The following is a 20,916-nucleotide window of genomic DNA, read 5'->3' as shown; positions in this document are numbered from 1 at the left end:
GCGTGTTGACTACTGACGCGTGCTGAGCGCTGAGCGACGCGTGCCCGACACTTAGGCAACTCCGGCCACTCGAACAGGTTCGACGGGGTGGGGGCTCCGACGTCAAGCGCGCAGCCGGCGCAGCCCAGCGGGGTAGCCGACGGCCGCGGACACCACGGACCACGGCATCCGCGAGGGCGTCCACCATCACTGGCCATCTCGGCAACCGGCGTCGTCGGAGCGCTCTACTCCGCGGGACATGCGCCGCGGCAGCCGCGGCGACGGCACCAGGTATTTCCCATAGCAGCGGGGACGAGTGGGCTGACGTCACAGAGGCTCGCCCGCCAATGCCCGCCACAGCGAGGCAGCGGCGTAGGTGGCCGGCCGGCTCCATCGTCGCCCCGCAGCCCGCAGCCGCCGAGTCGCGGGGCAGAGCGCGGAGCAGCGAGCAGCGAAGGGCCAGGATGCGTCTGTCCGGCCATCCCAGACACCCTAGGACGGCAAGGCCCCGGCCAAGTGCAGCGGCGACCTTAGCAGCCGGCAAGACATTCCCTGCACCGTTTCCCGCTCGCCGCTCCGTATAGCCCTGTCCTGTCACCGAGGCCGCGCAGCCTCGCCTCGCACCGAGTGATCGCGAATACCCCCTGCCGTGTCCGTCACGGACAGATCCCCCGGCGGCAACGCTGCATGTCGGCGATTTCGGCAGGGCAAGCAGGGTCAGGGGGAAGAAGGGGGGCTGCCTCGCCCTGCCTCGCCGCAGCACAGCGGTACAGCCATCTCAAAGCCTTGGGTTATCAGTGCGGTCTAGTCGCCCTGGGGAGTCGCGTCTGAGTCCGTCAGACCGGGTCGCCCGCAGCGCCAGCAGGCCGACGCCGGCCGCGGTCTAGTCCAGACACGGCGCGGTCCGCGACAACCGCGAACACCGCGAGCGGGAGCGCGCGGAAACAATGGGCTGACGCAGCCTAGCCGGCAGCCACAACGCGACTCTGTTGAGACACCGTGCCATGGCGGCTGTTGCAGGCGCTGCAGGCCTACGGGGCGGTGATGCGCGCGCCCTGGCAGCCTCACGCCCACTTCAGCCGACGGCCGTCCGCGCCGCGCGCCCCGCCATGCTGGGGGTGACGACCGTGACCACGGCCACCCTGCTGCTGGCGGCCGTGACGCTCTCGGGTGAGTAAGGCTTCGAAACACCTTGCCGTCACCTTGAGCAGTGGAGCCGGGGGCGGAAGTGTTCACCGTCACTCCGTTGCAGCGGCGCTGACCAACGCCAACCCGCCGCCGCGGGCTGCCGCTGGGGTGGCGGGCGGTGCGGGCGCGGCGGAGCTGGCGGAGCGCGAGGTGCCCGTCGTCGACTTGAACGGCTCTCTCGGTGTGCCGGCTCCGACTGAAGCAAGAACGACGGGCACCATCCGCGAGGCCCTCGGGGGCGGCGTCGTGGACCCAGCCACTATGACGGCCAGCTCCACCCCGGCCCTGTCGCCCGGAGCACCTTCCGCAGACCGCCACCCTGCGTTCGGAGCCCAGCCCCAGCCCCAGCCGGGGGGTCTGCGATCGAGCGGGAGCCGCTGCACCGGGCCCCAGGTGTGCCTCAGGGTGGAGCACTGCCAGCCGGCCGAGGTGGACCTGCTGTTCGAGTGCGCCCCTGGCTGGGTGTGCTGCGTGCCCGCGCCGCCATCAAGGCCGCCATCGACGGCCGCGTCGCCGACGTCGAGCCCCCGCCCCTCGCAAGGCGCGCAAGGCCACGCAGGCCACGCCCCCAACCCTGCGACAGCAACCCCGCCCACTCCCCAGAGGCAGCCGCAGCTCCCTCGGCCGACGCCCTCCCATGCAGCCCCGGCCGCCCCCCAGGATCACCACCATCATGTCGAGCAGCAGCAGCATCAGCCGGCCACGCAGCGGCCCCTCCACTTGAAGCCCGAGGAAGGCCTCACTGTCCCGGTGCAGCGGCCACCCGCGCCGGCCCAGCATTCAGGCCATCCCAAGCCCCAGGCTACAGCCACGACGCCCCCGTCCGCGACGCCCCCGTCCGCGACATCCACCACCAGGCCCGGCCCGCACGCCACCACGGCCGCGGCCTCCGCCCCCAAGTCGCTGCTGCCCGGAACGGACGTGTGCGGCATAGTCACCACGGAAAACAGGATCACCAACGGCAAGATTGCCAGCCCGGGTCAGTTCCCCTGGATGGCGATACTCGGCTACCGAAGTAAGAACTGCGTAGGTCTAGTGACACCATGCTCCGTGCGCAAAGCGTAAGGGACTGCCCTTTCCGAAACTTACTTCACCGTGTGTCTATGTCCAGGGCGCGGTGACTCCGGCATCTCCTTCCTCTGCGGCGGCACCCTCATCAACGAGAAGTACATCCTCACCGCGGCGCACTGCATCAGCTCGCAGAACCGACCGTAAGGCCCTTCAAGTCCCTTCTGCTTCTGACAGACCCAGCAGGGTGCGGCAGGGAGGGACCATGTATGTTTTGCCTACCTACAGGGGCATGTGTTGCGGATTGCCTGCGATCAGATGCTGGGAGAATCCGGCAAAGGGGCCGAATCGTCTTGCTTCCTCCGCAGTTCCAGTTCAAGTGTACTCTAGCTACGTTCTCTCTGACCGCCAGTGTCCTGGTGCGCCTGGGGGAGTTCAACCTGACCGAGGCGGTGGACTGCGACCACGACAAGGTGTGCGCGCCGCCGCCCCTGGACATGGACGTAGAGAGCATCTCGTCGCACCCCGACTTCGACCTCCGCAACATCAAGCATGACATCGCCCTCATCCGGCTCAGCAGGAGCGTCCATCAGTTCTCGGGTACGTGTTTTCATCCTAGATAGGTCGGGTCGAATAAACTCTCTTTTCATACCGTGCCAACACTGAAAACACAGGGGCTCAAAGTACTGTCCTGGTTGGGACGAGAATACTTTCACCCTTGTGTTTCCAGCGCAAACAGTTTGTGCCAATTCCGTTTTCCCCGCCAGAGTACGTGCGGCCAATCTGCCTGCCGGTCAACGTCAACGTCACCGACGACAAGAAGTTCAAGATAGCCGGCTGGGGGAAGACGTACTTCAGTAAGTATATCCCTTTCCGGTGTGGCGGTGATTTGGCTTGGTTTGCGCTTTGACACACCCACTGCCTTGTGCCTTTGCAGGGGACGCTGCGGGCAGCCCCGTGCTGCAGTTCACCGACGTGAACGGCGTGGGCCACGCCGAGTGCAACGAGCTGCAGCCGCCCGAGCTGCAGCCGCTGGACCCGGGGCAGCTGTGCGCCGGCGGCGACAAGGGCAAGGACGCGTGCAAGGGCGACAGCGGTGGGCCCCTCATGGTGACGCTGGCCAACGAGGCGCCCACCGTGTACGGCCCCAACCACGTCACCTACCAGATCGGCGTCGTCTCGTACGGTCCGGACAGCCCGTGCGGCACCGCGCCCCTGCCCTCCATCTACACCAGGGTCACCGCCTACGTGCCCTGGATCCTCGCCACGCTCAGGCCCTAGCTACTCGCGGGACAAGATGAAAATGGAAACGAAAACACAAAACAAAAGCAACGTCAATTTCAATATTTGTTATTAATGAATAAATTACATTATAAACAAGGCAAAACAATAAACCAGAATCAAACAGTATTGGATTGATAAAACTCGCACCAAGCATTGATGGAAAAGAGGTGCCATAAATAACTTATTTGGAAGAAAATTCTTGTAATGTCAACCTTTAGCAGCATTGCTGCAAATTACGTATCACCATAATCACTAGATGCATGAGTGAACTGCAATGCTCTAATTGGTCTTGGATAATGACAAACAAGAGAGCACTGGAAACAGTGCATGAAAGGCAGGCAAGTACACAAAGTAAAAAAAAAACAAGATGACATTTTGCTGGCACTCAGTACCAGCAACACTATAATCATTCCATATTTCTTGCCAACAAGATACGTTAACCAGCATAAAAAACAATGTTTAACGATGTCACAACCAGTCCACTTTGTGTAGAATCACTTTTCACAAAATAATTGATTTATGTGATATAAAAAGACCTTGTGCCTTTTGATATACATCCACCAGGTAACAAAATAAATAAGTAAATTCATAAGTTCACATTCACTGAGCAGTATGTGTGAGGAAACTAAAATACAAATCCAATGAAACTTCCCAAAGGGGAACAAGAAGCATATTTTGAATTTAAAATGGCCAAATATAAAAAAATCAAATTTGATTTCATCTCAATACGCAGCTACACAGGTACAAGACTTTTGTCCAGACAAAGCACTGACATAATATTTCTGTGCATTTGTGCCATTCATGGAAACAAGCAAAGCATTTGAACAAGTTCAGATGCACTTTCAGACCACATGAGATCTGTCTCTGTCTCTCTCTCTCTCTTTGCTTGGAGCTATCACCATATTTAACAGATAATGTGTCCTTCCAGTAACAAGGACAAGTTTTACGTACACTTAATACCATCCTCATGAGAGCATGCAATTCATTTGTAATATTAAATTTATACAATAAGATCACGACTTTAATGCATTTGACAGATCAGAAGTCACATTCCTATAAAATTTGTCTTTAGGACAGAAGGAAAATTGAACAATATTTGTGCAGAAAGACATTTGTTTTTGTTTTATTAAAATTACTATACAACATTAAATCTTGAGATTGAAATACTATTAAACTTAATAGCTGCCTACATACCAGCACAGGTAAAATTTGTTATTGCTTTCCGTGGCATTGCAGGGCATCAATCCAGGGTGATTCTGAGGACCTTAATTAGTGTCTCCTATAAAAGATGTCTGCAACAGCAGCACAAGAGACGAGCATGCCTTCAGCCAAGACAAGAAAAATAGCTAAGCCTCACAGTCTTTTTGTCTGACGGCAAGTTGTAACACAAGGATCCTGCAGACTGGAAAGGGTACGGGTGGCTTCAGTTTGCAGATCACAGCTCGGCCAACGGAGCTGACAACGACGACGACACCTCATAGGGCGATGATCGAGAAACTTTTTGACGATGATTTCGGTGGCATAGTTTTTCACTCACGTAACAGTGATGAAGGCACCCATCACTCGTCCCCCTCTATTCACAACGCGAAACAACGAGACGGCTTTACGCGGCTTTGCACAAGTCCGGTGATAAGACGCACTCGCTGCTTAGAGTCGGATCCCCGCCATGGTGTGGTGGCCCGCCACAGGCATCACGGCCGAAAGGCCCACGGCCGAAAGGCCGAGCAGTGGCGGGGGCGGGGCTGGCGAGGGGTTCGGCCTGTATTCCAGGCCGAGGGAAAACCTTGGTCATTCGAGCACCACCACGGTGTCCTCCAGGCCCTTGGAGCACAGCTTCCTCCAGGGCTTCCGGGCCGCCCGCCGCAACTCGGGGGTGGTCATCTGCCTCCGGACCTTCCTGCACACAACACAAGGCATGGGTCAGTCTCCGACGGAAGCTCGCCGGTCGGCCCGTCCGCCAGGCTGACAGGGCAGACGGCCACCACGCCGCGCCATGGGCCGTGGCATGGGCCGTGCCACGGCACGCCATCGAGACTTACTTGACGTGCTCGGTGGAGCGGAACAGCACCTCCTCGGGGGCCTCCATCCACGACAGCACCTGCTTGCTGCCAGAGCCGGAGCGCGTCACCGCGATGCGGGCCTTGCCGTTCTGGCTGATGATCTGCCGGGGCCCAGTGTAGGGGGCGTAGGGCACCATGGCGTTGGGGTTGAGCCCCGCCATTTGCGCCAGGTTGGCCAGCGCCTGGGGGTCTTTGTGGGAACGTTTGTGGGGAGGGCCTTGCTGGGGGATAGGTGTGCCTCCGCCTGCAACAACACGATTTAACTGGTCCTCAAAACGCAACGCACACATGCACACGCAACACAGTCTCTTTCAGTGGCGGTCTACAAGAATGCGGCGTTTGGAAACCATTAGTTCTAAAACACGTCTTTAAAATGAGGGGGAATGGCTCTCATTTTAAACTAATAAATCTGAACTATCAGTTTCAGTCACAAACATTTCTAATTGCTACCAGGGGGTGGAAACAAGGGCAAAGCGTCTGCCCCATTGAACAGCAAACAACATTTTGGGTCAACTTGTCACATCAGCACAGGATGAACCCTGCATGTTGCCTGTTGAATTCGGGCACGTCCATCACGCGTCATAGTAGCCACAAAACTTTGTAGTCAAAAAGATTCATGTTTAACTCCAATCTCTTGAAATTAAGTGAAAAATTGACCATACAGCACTTATACTAGAAGTTACAACCAGACCAAATATAGAACCAGTTGCATGAAAGGTTTCTGTGGTTTTGAAGTAACTTAAGGTACAAGTGGTCAGCCCATGGGGCCAGTCGCTTTGAAGACATTTCTACCCCCATTTGCTACCTAAAGGACAACATAACTACATGAATATCTTCACAACCTTAAATCTGCGGAAAAGAATTTTGATTCGACATTGGACAAGTACATAGCGTATTGCATTCAATCATAGTACATAACAATGTTGTACAATTAAATGAGCCAATATGGCTACTTAAAATCTTCACTACAAATTTTACTGAGCTGAGAATATTGACACCACACTCTGAATCAATCTACAAAAAGCACAGTCTATCAAGATAAGTTCCATTGCTAAGCAAAGCATGGGCTCATAAGTACTAGTGCATCAACAACAAATTGTTTAAAATGTACTTAAGTCCTACACAAATCCTTGTGATTTTCTTTTAAACACACATACGCACATACACACTTGCACACATCACACACGTAAGTAATCCACCTTACCTTCACCATCAAAAGATGCTGTTGAGGGATGGAAACCATCAAGTGGAATTCACCAGCGATGAATGATATCTGATGGTTTGTTTAAATTTGGGCCAGGTAGCCTCCATTTGCTTTTGACTCTTGGTCCCGTTTTAAATGTATGGTAGCCATCAAGAGGTATTGTTATCTCATTTCATTTCCTCCATTTTGCTCCAAAAAGACAAACCATTATATGTAAATTCTGTTTTCCCATTTTTCTGAATCTACATTTAAATATATATTCTTCAAAATGAAAACAAAAAGTTTTTCTTCTCCCAATACTTTGTAAGGGGGTTTAAGGAAAAGGTGATTAAAACTTGTGGAACTAAACTGGTAGAGGCTGTTCAGAAACTTCAAAATCAAAATAACTTGAATATATTATTGAATGTCCAAAATTTGAGATTGTTTGGAAAGTAAAGAGGCACAGACTAGATAAACAAGTTTAAATTTATGTGTTTTGAAGACATTTATAAATTAGAGAAAACTAGATGAAATAAGAAAAGTTAAAGATGTTAGCAATGAGAGACACACTTTTTTCATTTTATGACAGCAGAACTCTGATGGTGAATGGCTGTAGGTGGATTACTTTTAAGTTTTTCACAAGAGCTCCAATAGATGAGAGATAAAAAAAAGCTTCCTTATTATAAACAGAAATGGTACAAAAAGTCATGATTTAGAAATAACAATTAAAAGAGCAAAAGCTATGACTGGATACCATCCTGCTAGTACACAATGCCAATTTGTGCTTATCAATAAGGATAAGTTTTCTTGTTCCCAAAAACTGACACACAATATAAGGCATGAAAAAATCCAAGGCAGAATGTTACAATCATTAAATGAGTAAAAGATAATTATGTTTTACAGGAAAGATACCACAACAAAAAGGCAGCATTGCGATTAGACAAAAAGTAAGTATCTTGGAGGAAATTTTCCCCTTAAACAAATACATTTTGAGTTGAAAGCCTCAAAGCCTTGAAACTAGCTTTTCACACATTAGCAGCTGAGGCTGCACGTGAATGAAATGCAACAGACCACCTCCATCAGCACTGCTAAAAGAATGTTTCTGGTCACAGTGTGTGCATCAAGGATATTGACTATTAGCGCAGCCAAATGTGTCATGTTTGTGTGCCCCGTGATTTAAGAAATTGTGTTATTGCGCAGCATAGCTAAAAGCTACATTCAATTAGGAAAAATGAATAGATTAAAAAAAGAGGAGAGAAAAATTCCATTGAGAAGAGGAATAGAGCAGAAGCTATTACTATGTAGAGAGAGAAAATCACACCTCACCCAAAGCGGGCTTATGAATGGTAAATCTGTGCTCAATAGCAGCCAAATAGCCAGAATAAAAAGGCTCCTTATCTCACATAGCTACAACTACCATCTTTGAAACTGAGGGAACAGTCTGACAAACTTTAAGAACTAACGAGCAACAGAACAACAGAATGGTCTTACGTAAGGGCCACCTTGTTAACTTTTCCTATTCTGGCTACTGAAAAAGGCCACTGGCACAAGATTCGGAAAGGAGAACAGATTCAAAAAAGTATTTACTTGTTTGACTTTATTGGCCATTCTGTAGATGCAATAAAATAGTGTACATTGTTCCATACAAGACATTGACAAACATTACTTGCATCATGAACTTCACTGCATTTGCTTGCAAAGTAAAATTGTACACCCATCTATTAACACATAGCAAAACATAACACTTGCACAGACGATTAAAAAAGATAATGAAAAAAATTAGAATAACCATCATACAACAACAGAAATTAAAACATGTCTAAAAGACAAATGCGCACACATAATTATGAAAAGTCTGTAACATTTGGCAAGAGCCATCAGTAACCCGATCACTGTGTTGGAGGTAGCCCAACACCAAATTGATTACGTTAATAAAAATTAAGTTTCTCCACTAGGCTTTCAACACAAAATGCACTTACAAACAGTACCCTTCCTGTCAGATTTTTAATATATATGGGTAGAATCTGTGGTCACTTGGCCCGTGTCATTGTGAAAATACCAACACACTTACGCACGAACACTATAAATAAGAAGCATGCATAAATAGAATGAGAGCAAACATCATTCCTGTGAAAAGGAAAGACTTATATCACCAGACTGCCAAATAGCAGACATAGTAGGAAAACGACACTCATACACTGCTTCTGAGTTACTATGAAAGAAGTGTATCAGTGTAGTTTTCCTTGTAAGAGACACCTGAGAACATGCACTTTGCACAATTGATACGAAATAATACCCTATTCCTTCATTGTGCGGCATTCAGTGTTTTGATGCCAACTTGAATCTGGTATCAAATGAGGTTATGAGTTTTTGTTTCTTACTTTAAGTAACACTTAAAGAAAAGTGTGCACTCAAGTACTACAAAATTACTGCATTGGGAGAAAAACCAATGTCAGTACAACAAGACATAAAGAGACATGACTTATGAAGAAATCAAATAAAAAGAAGAAACAAACTAAAAAAAAAACAAACAAGAATAATTAGAACTTACAACCTTTTCCAAGCACCACCAAGATCCATGTGAAAGAAAAGGTGGATGCACATGAAATCACATTCTTTGCCTCAAGTTAATGGAAACAAAGGAGTGCATGCACTTAGTCATCAAATCATAAATAGAATGAAATTGAGAAAATGAAAATTGGTAATACTAAAAAACATAGGGTTACTTCAACTAACTTAGGTTTACTTCAACAACTAATACTGCAGAGCGTGCAGAAAGCACATAGAACTGGACTATCAAATTCTAAAGTTGAATAACCCACCTTCTTCCCAATCCGAGTCTAGGTAATGCAAGGAAAGAGACAAAACTCACATTAGTACGAATCTGCTTTAAAAATAACAAAATAAAGTCATAAAGGTAATCATAAAAGTATGATTAGAGTTAATTCAGTTCTTCCAAACTAGGCGATCATTTGACAGGCAAAAATGATAGAAGTTTGAAATCATACTGATAGATGATCATTTAGTAAAATACAATATTTGGGAAAAATTGAGAGCATTAAAGAGAAAATATACATGCCCAACCCATCCCAAAACGGTGAATGAAATAGGTTGCCACTATTGGGTGACTAATCAGAAACATCATTTAAGCAGTAACGCTCAGGAAATGAAAATTATAACCTATCGTCATTACTGTTTAACAAAACTGCTTTGGTTTTAACAGGAAACACATTTGTAATATTGTAAGCCACTGTAGTTTTTGGTACACAGCAATTGACCTCAATTAAGAAGCTACTATATAGCATTTGCACCATACTGAGCAGATTAACATTGAACTAGATTGTTTTACTTAATCAGGACCGGACAGATCAAATATAAAATGATTTCCTTCCATTTTAGAATCACAAGAAAACAAACACAAATGGTACCCATTTAATCTGTGAAAATATTCGAGGGCCATCGTGCCAAACAAAATTTAACGCGAAGTAAGATTTGCCGACATTTAAAGAAGTCTGTTCCGCCTCCTTAACATATTTGTCGACTGTATAACCCCAACCAAGAATAAATATGAAAACATCCTGATGGGGTATAGGAAGGATAGAACAAATATAATATATATGTTAAGTCAGTCTCATAACACCATTCTAAAATGAAAATGGAAACTAGTATTCTTCTATGTAAGATCCCTCTCAAGTGACTGCAAAAGCAGTCTCAGACACTGATCAGAAAGCGTCCAAAGTACAAATTATTGGCTTCTCTCAAAACCAACTGAGGCAAATCAAAATAATTCAGCAGAGCCATAAGCACTTCGCCCACACACCCAGACATTCGCAGTGTTTGAAACAAAGAATGTTAAGTTAATAGCAATAATTGGCACCTTTGATGGGAGACAAGAAAAGGAAGGACAAAGCTTGTGAATTGTACCCACTTTGCCTAGTTAACTACTACCTACTGACATTGCAGTCCTTAGTTTGTTCATCTGCTTCTGTTTTCTTTTTTTTTTAATTTTCATTTTATTTTATATTTTTACTGTCTTTAGTCAGAAAACCTTGATCAATAACAAAGGATGAAACAAATTGCTGGAAACAGCCACATCCACCAAAGAGTAAGTTTTCAGTGAAGCAATATGTATCATAAAAATAATTAGTGCTGGTACAGCTTACTATAAACTATTAGATAACAGGCCTTACCTAATGAATGAATTGCCATCATTTTGGTGCAATCAAATTTTTTCCTCAGAATAACTTGAACACTTACAGTCTTTGGTAAAATGTACCAACATTTAGATTAGATAAAAACAATAACACAGAAGTCATTAAATATAAAAAGTACTTCAAGAAAATACTTTGTGTGGAATTTGGTAAGTAACAGCAATTTGACTCCAATGAAAGTACTTTTATCATCATTAAGTTTAAAATCTGCCATGATCCTTAGAAGATAAAGTTCATTTAGTTAATTTTTCCAAGAAGGAAAGAAGAGTGCCACTTAAAAAGTCTACAAAAATGGTTAAACTAAGTGAGGGGAAAAAGCTAAAATATTTAAGAAAAAGTTACAAACAAGCATGAAGATCTGGTTAACATTGCATGGTAGAACATTTTTCACAAAATAAAATGTAACTTGCCCATCACAGAGATAAAAAACGAGGTGGTATGTAGCATTACTCAACCCGACGCTTGTACTCACCATCCATGCCATTCACTTCGTCGATAGCTCTTCGCTTCAGGTGAGGGGACACATTGTTTAGGGGTATCTTCTCAGCTTCAGGTTTGTTGGGTACTCGTTCATACATCAGACTACCATCTGGAACAAGTTAGTGGTTGTTGCTGACATGCACCCAATGGGAAATAGTTTTTAAATTATAGCAATTATCTTTACCTGGAGCTTTAGGTGGTTTAGGGAAAGCCACAACTTCCGGTTTGGGCATTTTGCTCTTGTCGGTAAGAATTAACCATTCTGGAGTTACTGTTTCTTTGTAATGACCAAGCCGTGTTGCTATGGCTGTAACACTTCCTCTATCTTTTCTGCAGTATATTAGCAATTCTTTTAATTGTGCCAGTGACTTTCCTGTCATTTGTACTTGACCTGAAAACAAATTATTCATTACAGTATTTTCAAATGAAGAAATTTGTAACGAAACAGGACTAGACACAATGGGATCTTTAAAATTTGAATCTATACTTACATTCTTGCTTGATTGCAGGTACATTGATAGCCCAAAATGGTGCCCGCGCTGCATGACGAGTTTGCATAAGTTGACGACAGAGTCGACGTGAAATACGTGTAAGAGGAGTGGTGCACAAGTAAAACGCAGTTCTGGTTTTCATGATAGGTCGAGGCGAGCCTGCTCGCACAGCAAGACCATGGGCAGTGGCATAGTGTCGCGCCAGCTGGGTCTTGAGTTTGAATTCCTGACACAAAAGAGAGCAATGCCATTAGAAGAAATTAAAAAGTAAGCAACCATTACTGCAACATTTAAGCCCTACTTAATAAAAAAATACAAATCAATCTAATTATTACCTTTCCACAGCCAATAATATTGCAACGGTGCGGTCTATGCGATGCAAGGCTGGATGGAGCTCGCTCTGTGACTGATTCTGAAAGACAGAAGTTATATTATTAGCTATGATAATGAACATAGAAAGTGCCTTTCATTAAAATGAAACTCATCTGTTTACCTTCATCAGACACACTTGCAGAACCAGGCTTCTTCTTTATTTCTGTTTCACCTTCACCTATTCTAGATGGTACTTTGAGGCCACCGTACTTTTTCCAATATTGCCAGCAATTGTGGCATAGCTTGCACTGCATGTGGGATGGGCCCCAAGCATACCACTGGGTTGAAGATGAGGCTGCAAATGGACAAAGACAGTTATAACTAGCTTGATACAGCAAAGTCTTTCGACAAGAATTCAAAGTACATGAAACTTTCCTCACCATTGCAAGATTCACAAGCTTTGCCACTGATAGTCACTTCTCCATTACTGTTTCCATTTACAATCCCTTTGTTATTATTGATGACAGCTGAGTTAGGCTTATTGTTGCTGTTAAACAAAATATATCATGTAAACACCAATTTTTAGAAAAATTAAGAAAAAACAACTTTTTTTTTTTTTTTTTTTTTGCTTACTAATTGGGAATGTACACTTGTTTCAGCTTTGATTCTGCTTCAACTGCCTTGACTCGTTTCTGTTGAACATAACGATCTGTTGTTTTCCACATGTAGTAATATTCTATGATGTTCTTCAATGTTTTCCATGGAAGCTGAAAATAATAATAATTATTATTATTATTATTATCCTTGTAATCTTATTCGGAAAGAAACAATGAATCCCTTATTAACGATTGCTGAACAGTACATACAAAGTCTTGTCTAATGTCGTTGAAATCTTTCCCATATTTATCCAAGGCTTCCTCAAAGAGATTCGCTTCTGATGCAGACCACTCTTCCATTTCATCCCTACACAGAACTGGGCCAGTGGAAGGGACTAGAGATGATACAGCTGATGCTAAGTCGTAGGTGTGCTTATGCAAAGTATCCATTGCATGGAACTGCAATTCATAAAAATGATGAACATGATCACAGAATGAACATATTGTTTGTGAAACTGGATATATTAGTGGTAATAACTTACAAGAGTAATGTCCCTAGAAGCAGCAGCAGCACTCATGTGAAGGCTAGGCTGTTTAACAGAACTTGAACAGTCCAGAGCCCGGGCAAATGTTCCAACAGACCTGCAACATCAGTACAGCTACCATTATGCCCAGGACATGAAGGGAGTTGGCAAATCGCAAACAATAGGAAAACAACAAATAAACCAATAATATTTCTGTAAAGTGTACCTTGATATGACTAAGAACTGATCAATCTGTCTATCTGTAAGATGGTGGCTGGGTGTCCACACCAAAGTTTCCAAATCTTCCAACTTTCTTGAGTCATTTTCAGGATTTTCAAGTTCCTTAGGCATTTGAACAGGATCTACCTGGTAACGCCCACCGACTCTAATTTCTCCTTTGTCAGCCAACAAAGTTTTTTGTGAAGGGTCAAATACCAAACAATAAAAGAAGGTATCCTAAAAGAGAAAAAAAAGGAAGAAAAAAATTAGAAAAGGGGAAATTGAGTAGCCCTGTAATCATGATGAAACTGGAGGTATGTTTAATAATACTTACATCTTTATTCAGGTAACTAAGCAGAGATTCTGTCTCATTAAGAAGTGTAACAGAACATTTCCCTCGGATGTGTGTTGCTGGAATTGTTTCCACTTGGCGCGATAAAAACAGTTCGCGGTGCTTCAACTGATGTCTTTGCTTGCCATTTAGAGTAGATGGATCAACAGGCTCCAATGCTTTCAGCTTTTGGTTTTCTACTTCTTCCTCTAAGGCAACTGAAATAAAAACAAGAAAACAGACATGAGCTTCCAGGAAACTTCCAAAAACATTTTTCTGCTCTTCAGTTCATTAGCCTGACTCAAACGGAAGCGACTCGGAAGAGCGTTAGAGTTTGGCGCTGATGTGGCCTGGTTGAAAGTACCAGCAGGCAGATTCCGAATTCCGAGCTGGAGGCCTCCCTCTCGCACTGATTCGGCACGCCGAATGGGAGTAGTAGAGGGCTTACGAGGCTCTCCAGGGGTGAGGGGTGTGTGTGAGACAGAGAGGACGACCATGGAACGACGGTGCGCCCCGCTCGGAATCATTTTGCCGGCGCTCCACCGACCGGCTCCACCGCCGAGAGTGCGACAGAGAGAAAACGACGGAGTGCTCGCTCCGAACCATTGTGTAGGGGCACCTAGAGGGGCACCACCGCCACCGGCTCCACGGCCGCCCCAACGCCAGCGCTCCGCGCTCTTCGCCTGGGCAAGTCGTGTCCACATGTAGTGTCTGGACCGAGTCAGAAGTACAGTACCGCGGACCAACACGAAAGCGCTTGCGACGAGTTGAGCCTTTCCCTTGCATGCAGAGGGGCGTGCTTGGCCCTGCCGTCGGCCGTGCGGCGCGGTCAGGCCGCACAGGCTTGGCGACGCGCTGCGGCGCCCCGCGACCGACGCCCCGCGACGCGCAACGCGCCCAATGCTCGCAACGCTTGCCTGCAGCGCCTCAGCGGCCAGGGCGTGCCGGGCGTGCCGGGGCTCCGGATCGATAGACGCGCGGCAGAAAGGCAAGCCAAGTTCCCTTGGAAGGGCATGACATGAGCGGGGGTGCCACGGCGGATGCCACGGCCAGGGTCGGACGCACGCAACCTCCAGCGTCGGATGGCAATGGCACAGGGCGACCCGTGGGGTCAGCGAGGCTGGCGGAGTGGCGGCCTAGCCTCCTCCCTGCCACTCCTCAACTCTTCCAGGGAAGGACCAAAGCTGCGGGGTGTACCAAGGTTGCCCCGAGTCAAGAGTGGATCGCGTCAACAGCGCGAGTGCGCCCTCCCTTCGCAAAACCGACGCAGGAGCCTGGGCGTCGGAATACCTGCCTGCTGGTTCCAGCCAGTCACGGAGCCCTGCGTACTGTAGCCCCCACCCCTCCATTGCTCCATTGCGTCCTCGGGGTTGCCGAGAGCCTCGCGAGGGACGCGGCAGGACTGGCAGGACTGGCAGGACGCAGCAACCCCACCCCACCCCACCCCTGGCACCGGCTCACTGACCAAACCGGACCGGGGTGGGACGGGTGGCCAAAGCCAAAAGCCGACGCGGCAACTAAATAAATGAAACAAGTTTTCAAAGGGTGGCTGGCCAGGGCCAGGCACGTGGTGCCGTGGCGAAGTGGACGGGCGCAACACATGCCGGGAGGGGAGCAGTGAGCGAGAAGCCAGGAGAGCCAGGAGCGCCGGGAGCCACCCCCACGAGCAGCGCCTATAGCGCCCAGCGCGCCAAACGTGCGAGGGGCTCAGTCCGAGCCAACTCATCAAGCGGAGTACCGAAGGGTAGAAAAAGAGAGGAGGGGAGGGAAGGGGGAGGCGGTCCGCTTGATCGCGCGCGATGCACCGATGCGGCGGCCAGGGCGGCAGGCCGGCAGGGCGCTAACGGGCGGGGCGCAGGGCTAAAGATAGCCGTGGCAGCGCGCCGCAGCGCGCCGCAGCACGCCCACCAGCCCGTTTCGCAGGCCTTTCCGGGGCCGGACAGGCACAGCACAGGCGTCTCCTCTCCACTGCCGAAAGGCCACACCGCAAGACCGCCGGTTGAGGCGACGCTTCTGTTGCTATGCTGGCCGGGACGCGCCGCGACGCTACGCCCTCCTTGCCGCGCGAGGTGGCTCGGCCAGTCTCCTTCTCTCTCAGTGTGTGGCTCGTCTGCCCTGCCCGCCCCGCGACCACCCCTGTCCTCCGTGCCGCCGCGCCGCCGTGCCGGCACAGCGGGCTCCGCGCCACGCTTCGCGGCGAGCCGTGGCGGGCCGCGACGCCCTCCCCTGTACACTCGCGCGGTGGATCGATCGCCAGCCCTTCCCCTCCTCTGGCCGTGCCGACTCTCTGTTCATTTACTAATTCCCACTACGTCGCCGCTCTCAACGGCGCCCCGCGGCCAGGGCTGACGGGGTGACTCGGGTCCGGCGGGGCTGCGGACATGGCACAGGGCCACAGGGTGCCCTCGTCCAGCTCATCGCCTCACCGCAGCGGCGCGCCCCGATGCGTGCCGTTCCGATACCGAGTCCAATCTGGGAGCCGGCCGCCCCTCGGCGAAAGTGAGTGTCAGTGGGGAGGGCCGGCGCGCGCCCCACGGCCTCACGCCGAGCCGGTGCGGTGGCAAGGCCGGCAAGCAGCCCTGAGCCAGGGTCGCTGCCTCTCTCCCTCACCCCCGGCACCGGCAGCACCGGCAGCCCGAACCTACCGCAACGAGGGGCGGCGAGGGGTCCAATATCCCTGCACAACGCGATATGGCTGTCTGTCTGCCTGCCGGCTGGCTGGGTGGCCCCGATAGCAGAAACCGCGACAGCCGGATTAGCGCGGCGGCATCCCCTCGGTGCTAATCAAAACGGGCACCCCCAGCCAGCGGCAGCGCGGTGCCGCGCCAAGAGCGGCCCACCCGGATGGGGAAGGCCCTTCCGGGCCAAACCGAATGGCAAGCGGACGACTGCCGGTGCAGCCCGGGCAGCCTCTTCTCCACGGCCGCGGGGCTCGTGGGCGCGCAACGTGCGCGCAACGCACGCGCCCCGTGTCGTGTCGTTTCGTTGCCTCCGCGCTTGGTGCGCGCCTCCCCGAACCTCTCCTTGCCGCCACCCCTCCTCGGCAACGCGCAGCAACGCGGTGCCATTCCGTCGCACCAGTGCCGCACCGGCCTACACCGGAGTGGACCAGGACCACAGGGCCACCCCACACCCCCACAGAACGCCCTGAGGCGCGGCGCGGCCCTCGCTTCTCTCGCCCCCCTGTCTGTCTCTCTCTCTCGCACGCTCATTACGAACTCTAATGGGGAGGGAGGCTCGCGAGGCGTAGGCAGGACACCTTCGACACCCCGGCTCGTCGCCGCACGGGGGTGGCAAAGCGCGGAAGACGCCCCCCCCCCCTTTTCCCCGGGGTGGGGAGGCAGAGAGGGCACGAACGAAGGTGTCCAGTCCGCGGGCGTAGAGGATTCCCTCTTAAATAAAGGGCCGTCCCCTGAGCGCGTGTGGGTGCCGCGCCCTGCCGCGCCCTGCCGCGCCCTGCCTCGGCCGATCGATGTTAATCTCGCCAGAGACAGCAAGACTGGGCCTCGGCGACTCGGCCTCGCAAACCTCACGGTGGGTGCCGTGCCCTGCCTGCCCTGCCTGCCCTCGCGCCGTGACGCCGAACAAGTCGCCGGACTCGGTACAGCTCGCCGAACAGCACCGCCACGGTGGCGAGTTTCCCTGTCCACCTCGTCGCGTCCAGGGCAAGCAGGCCGGCGCGGCCAGGACGAGTGCCACGTCGGGCCGCCGTCACACACGCGGAGCTGCGAGGCCCGGGGCGCGCCGGGGCGTGGCGGACTCCGTTTTGCTGCTCTCTTTGAGCGGGGCTGCGAGGGGCTGGGACGACCAAGAATGCGGTCGCCTGCCGTGCGATTTCAGTGCGGAGCGACCGGCCCCCGGTGTCCAGCGGGCAGTGTTCAGCCAAGTGCATGTGGCAGGCGGAGGCTGGCCGGGGCCGGGCCGTGCCATGCCCGCAACGCGCCGCGGCGTCGCCCAAGTCAGCGAACTCGTAAACGTGCGGCGGTGCAGTGCACGGCAGAGGCGCAGTGCTGCGCAGCGCGGTGCGGACTGTACCCGACCCGACGCGATGCGGCGGCAGCACGCCGCAGCAGCCTCACGGCGTGGCCCGCCAAGCCGAACCGCCACGGCAGCCACGGCCGCACCGCAGGCCGCAGGGACCCCAGGGCAGCGCGGCGGCGGGTACAGTCCGCGCCAACAGCGGACGCCGCGGCGGGCATCGGTGTCGCGCCCCGCCGCGCACAGCGCCGGCCTTCCTCGGCTTTTCTTTCTCTCCAGGCCGCCCACCAATGAGTCCAGACCGTGCTGAAGGGGGGTGGGGGGAGAGGGGAGGGGGAGCTGTGGGCCTAAAGCACGGCGCAGGGCGTGCAGGGCCAACGCCTGGACGGGGCGCGGGGCGCAGGGCTCTCATGGCAGGGCCTTGCACGGGGCACCCCGGGACGCCCTACGCCCCGCCCCGCCCCGCGTCGCCACCGTGCGTCCTCGGCACTTGGAGCCGCCGACGCCGGGCCCGGGCCCACGCGGGCCGCCACGCCGGCCGCCCGAGCTGGCAGCCACGAGTGCCCTGCCCGTACCGCGGTGGCCGGGCAGGGCACGCCGGGCCGGCCGGGCCGTACGGCGGGGCGGGCCCGCGGGGCAGCAGGGCCGCCGGGCCGCGCGGGGCCGAGTACAGCCAGCCGAGTTGGAGGGACTACTTGTCGCTGCGGAGGAGAGAGATTCGTGTGCGGTGGTGCGGCCTGGCAGGGCCTGGCAGGGCCGTGCAGGGCACGAACGGCAAGGCAGGGCATGGCAGGACCCCTCTCCCCTTCTCATCCCGCTCCTCCAATGGCCAGGCACTTGGCTTGCCCAAGCAGCCCAAGCGGCCCCGCTTCCCCGCGACGGCGACACCGGAAGTGCAAGCTACCCAGAGACTAAGAGACCCAAGGAGGGCTGGCTGGCTGGCCTCTGCACCTGTCCAACTACTCACAGCGACCCCCGCCCCCGCCATCGGCCTCAACTGGCCGGTCACTGCACATTTCAGTCCAACCCGACTCCACGCCAAAAGTGTCAATGCCCAGCGGAGAAACTTTCAGTCAGACCACATGCGCCTTTACCCAGGCTACGCAGGCATTGGCCACATTGAAAGACATACCTAACAGTTCCACACTTTCTGAAAACCATGCTCAGGGTGTTGTCAGAATTACCCAATGGATATTTATTCTGTACAAGTACCCTGGTCTATCGCAAGAGATCTAATTAGCTTGGGCATAAACTTGACCAATAATACTATTCAAGTAAATTGAGTTAAATTAGTTAACCATTGGCATAAATGAAACAGTAACTGGATGAGGATGTTAATGTTAAATACAAACTGGAATGGGACAGTGAACGAATTTTCCTGCACTAACCAATACAAGAATGTAGCAGTGCTTAAGCTTAAATAATCACCTTGATGTTTGTCCGCTAACTGTACAAGAGGATTAGGAAGGTCTCTCCGCCGGAAGAAGCACATAACCTTGGCTTCCACATTTCCATTGGGAGTCTGAAAAATATGGAGCACATTAAAACAAGGTACTGCACCCAAAACAGTCAATGTTACTATTACACTAGATACCTTATTTAGTTCTTCTATTCTTCTAATGAGGAAAGGTGAAGTGGAAGAGTTTTCAAAATACACGTAATCTGCAAAAATAAAATTTCATTAAGGCTTACTCTAGCTGACTGGCAAAACCCTCAGGTAATAAAGAAGGTATTTTTGGCCCGTCCCATATTAATTTTAAAAAAGGTACATGAAACATCATGATCTAAAGTTAACAATGAAAAAAATCATGTAAGTGAAAAGAAAACGTATGAACAACAAAAAACAGAGAGATCCTGCGAATTCGAACAGCCTGGCATGTAGTTTGGCGATTGACTAAAGATATCAATGCAGTTTGAATGATAACAAGATGAAATGAAAGAATTAGGCAAAACGAGACGAGATTTCAGAAAAAGTATTAGACCTGATTTTCTCTCAAGACAAAATAAATTCTATTGCCACAACAGAAAAAAATCTTGATAATTTTGAAAGCAGGTTAGAGCTAGTGTTTACACTGCATCATAACCTTCCAATGACTCCGTGAAAACAACAACTGCGGCAAAGAAAACGATAGCTGGTTAATTCAGCCGGTCGTTCAAGTTTCAAAAAGTGAGAGAGAAGCCGACATGCTCTTGGAAGGCGTCTCTTGAAATTGCAGAGCGGCCCTGCTCTCCCTGCTCCCTTTGGTAATTAGTGGGGTACTAGTGACAAGTGAGAGATGCTCATCGAAAAGGGGCGTCACAGGCGTCAAGTCCGCCACAAAGAATATTTTATTTCAACTCAAATTGCGGAAGATTCAGCGAAGTGCGGATTCAAAGCCGGCATAATTTTTTGTCTTAAAACAGAAGCAAAGAGTTTGCTTGGGACGGCAAAGTAGTCCCTGTCCCCGCAATTAGCTGGCTGGCGTCAACAGAAATACAGCAAACGCACCCAAAACGGGACGGGTTCGCGGACTTCCAGGGAAAAGCAACAATTCGAAAGAGCCAAAATGCAGAATTAAATTCATCAGTGAGTCAATTAACACCCCAAGTTTGAGGTAAATTCGGGTACGGTATCATTCCGCACGCCGCTAGCTAGCCGGCCAGATAGGCTTAAAACTTCTCCAAGGGTTTACAAGTAATAAGTAGTACAAACCTCCGACTCTATACATATTTGCGGTCATTGCGTTATCTCCGATGATCCAGCAGACAGTGTAAACACACGGCGCTCAAAAATAAACACATTTAAGTCTTTGATTGTGGACGAGGAATAAATGACTACCGATCACAAGCTTCTCAAAAACAACAACTCGCCATTTTCATTTTCTGCCTCGACCGTCGACCGTCTACCGTCTTCCTGTTTGGAACTCAATCCGGTAGATGACGTCACGGGCGCGTCCTGCCGTCAGTGCTGCCGTCCGCTCCGACTTGCATGCCCCAAGGGAAATTTCCCTATTTTCAGTTTTGAGTTAGTCCTTCGTTTCCGTCAATTTGGGGTTGATTGGCAAAGCATCTGCACTAGGATGGCACAAAAAT

At 50.7% G+C, this 20,916-nt stretch overlaps 2 protein-coding genes across 3 annotated transcripts; one reads left to right on the top strand and one right to left on the bottom strand.

Moving 5' to 3' along the window:
* The first annotated feature begins 1,073 nt into the window (after positions 1 to 1,073).
* On the top strand, positions 1,074 to 3,585 carry LOC117651018 (serine protease easter-like). The gene is made up of 6 exons (XM_034394721.1): positions 1,074 to 1,149; positions 1,232 to 2,182; positions 2,279 to 2,378; positions 2,588 to 2,775; positions 2,943 to 3,032; positions 3,113 to 3,585. Exons 1-6 carry the CDS (start codon positions 1,089 to 1,091, stop codon positions 3,454 to 3,456), a joined length of 1,734 nt encoding a protein of 577 aa, XP_034250612.1. The 5' UTR covers positions 1,074 to 1,088; the 3' UTR covers positions 3,457 to 3,585.
* LOC117651017 (metastasis-associated protein MTA3) lies at positions 3,510 to 20,755 on the bottom strand. Of its 2 annotated transcripts, XM_034394719.1 has the most exons (17): positions 20,537 to 20,755; positions 19,439 to 19,506; positions 19,273 to 19,366; positions 13,870 to 14,084; positions 13,543 to 13,772; positions 13,335 to 13,434; positions 13,063 to 13,251; positions 12,830 to 12,963; positions 12,637 to 12,743; positions 12,378 to 12,551; positions 12,220 to 12,296; positions 11,885 to 12,110; positions 11,578 to 11,784; positions 11,386 to 11,502; positions 9,525 to 9,542; positions 5,499 to 5,763; positions 3,510 to 5,356 (listed from the first exon to the last, which is right to left on the bottom strand). In XM_034394719.1, exons 1-17 carry the CDS (start codon positions 20,562 to 20,564, stop codon positions 5,248 to 5,250), a joined length of 2,358 nt encoding a protein of 785 aa, XP_034250610.1. In that variant the 5' UTR covers positions 20,565 to 20,755; the 3' UTR covers positions 3,510 to 5,247. The 2 variants fall into 2 exon arrangements, with proteins under 2 accessions (XP_034250610.1, XP_034250611.1); XM_034394720.1 differs by lacking the exon at positions 9,525 to 9,542.
* Positions 20,756 to 20,916: the final 161 nt, after the last annotated feature.

The sequence above is a fragment of the Thrips palmi genome, unplaced genomic scaffold (assembly GCF_012932325.1).
Source record: "Thrips palmi isolate BJ-2018 unplaced genomic scaffold, TpBJ-2018v1 HiC_scaffold_5, whole genome shotgun sequence".
Classification (NCBI taxonomy): Eukaryota; Metazoa; Arthropoda; class Insecta; order Thysanoptera; family Thripidae; genus Thrips; species Thrips palmi.
This window is presented reverse-complemented; position numbering and strand designations above follow the sequence as displayed.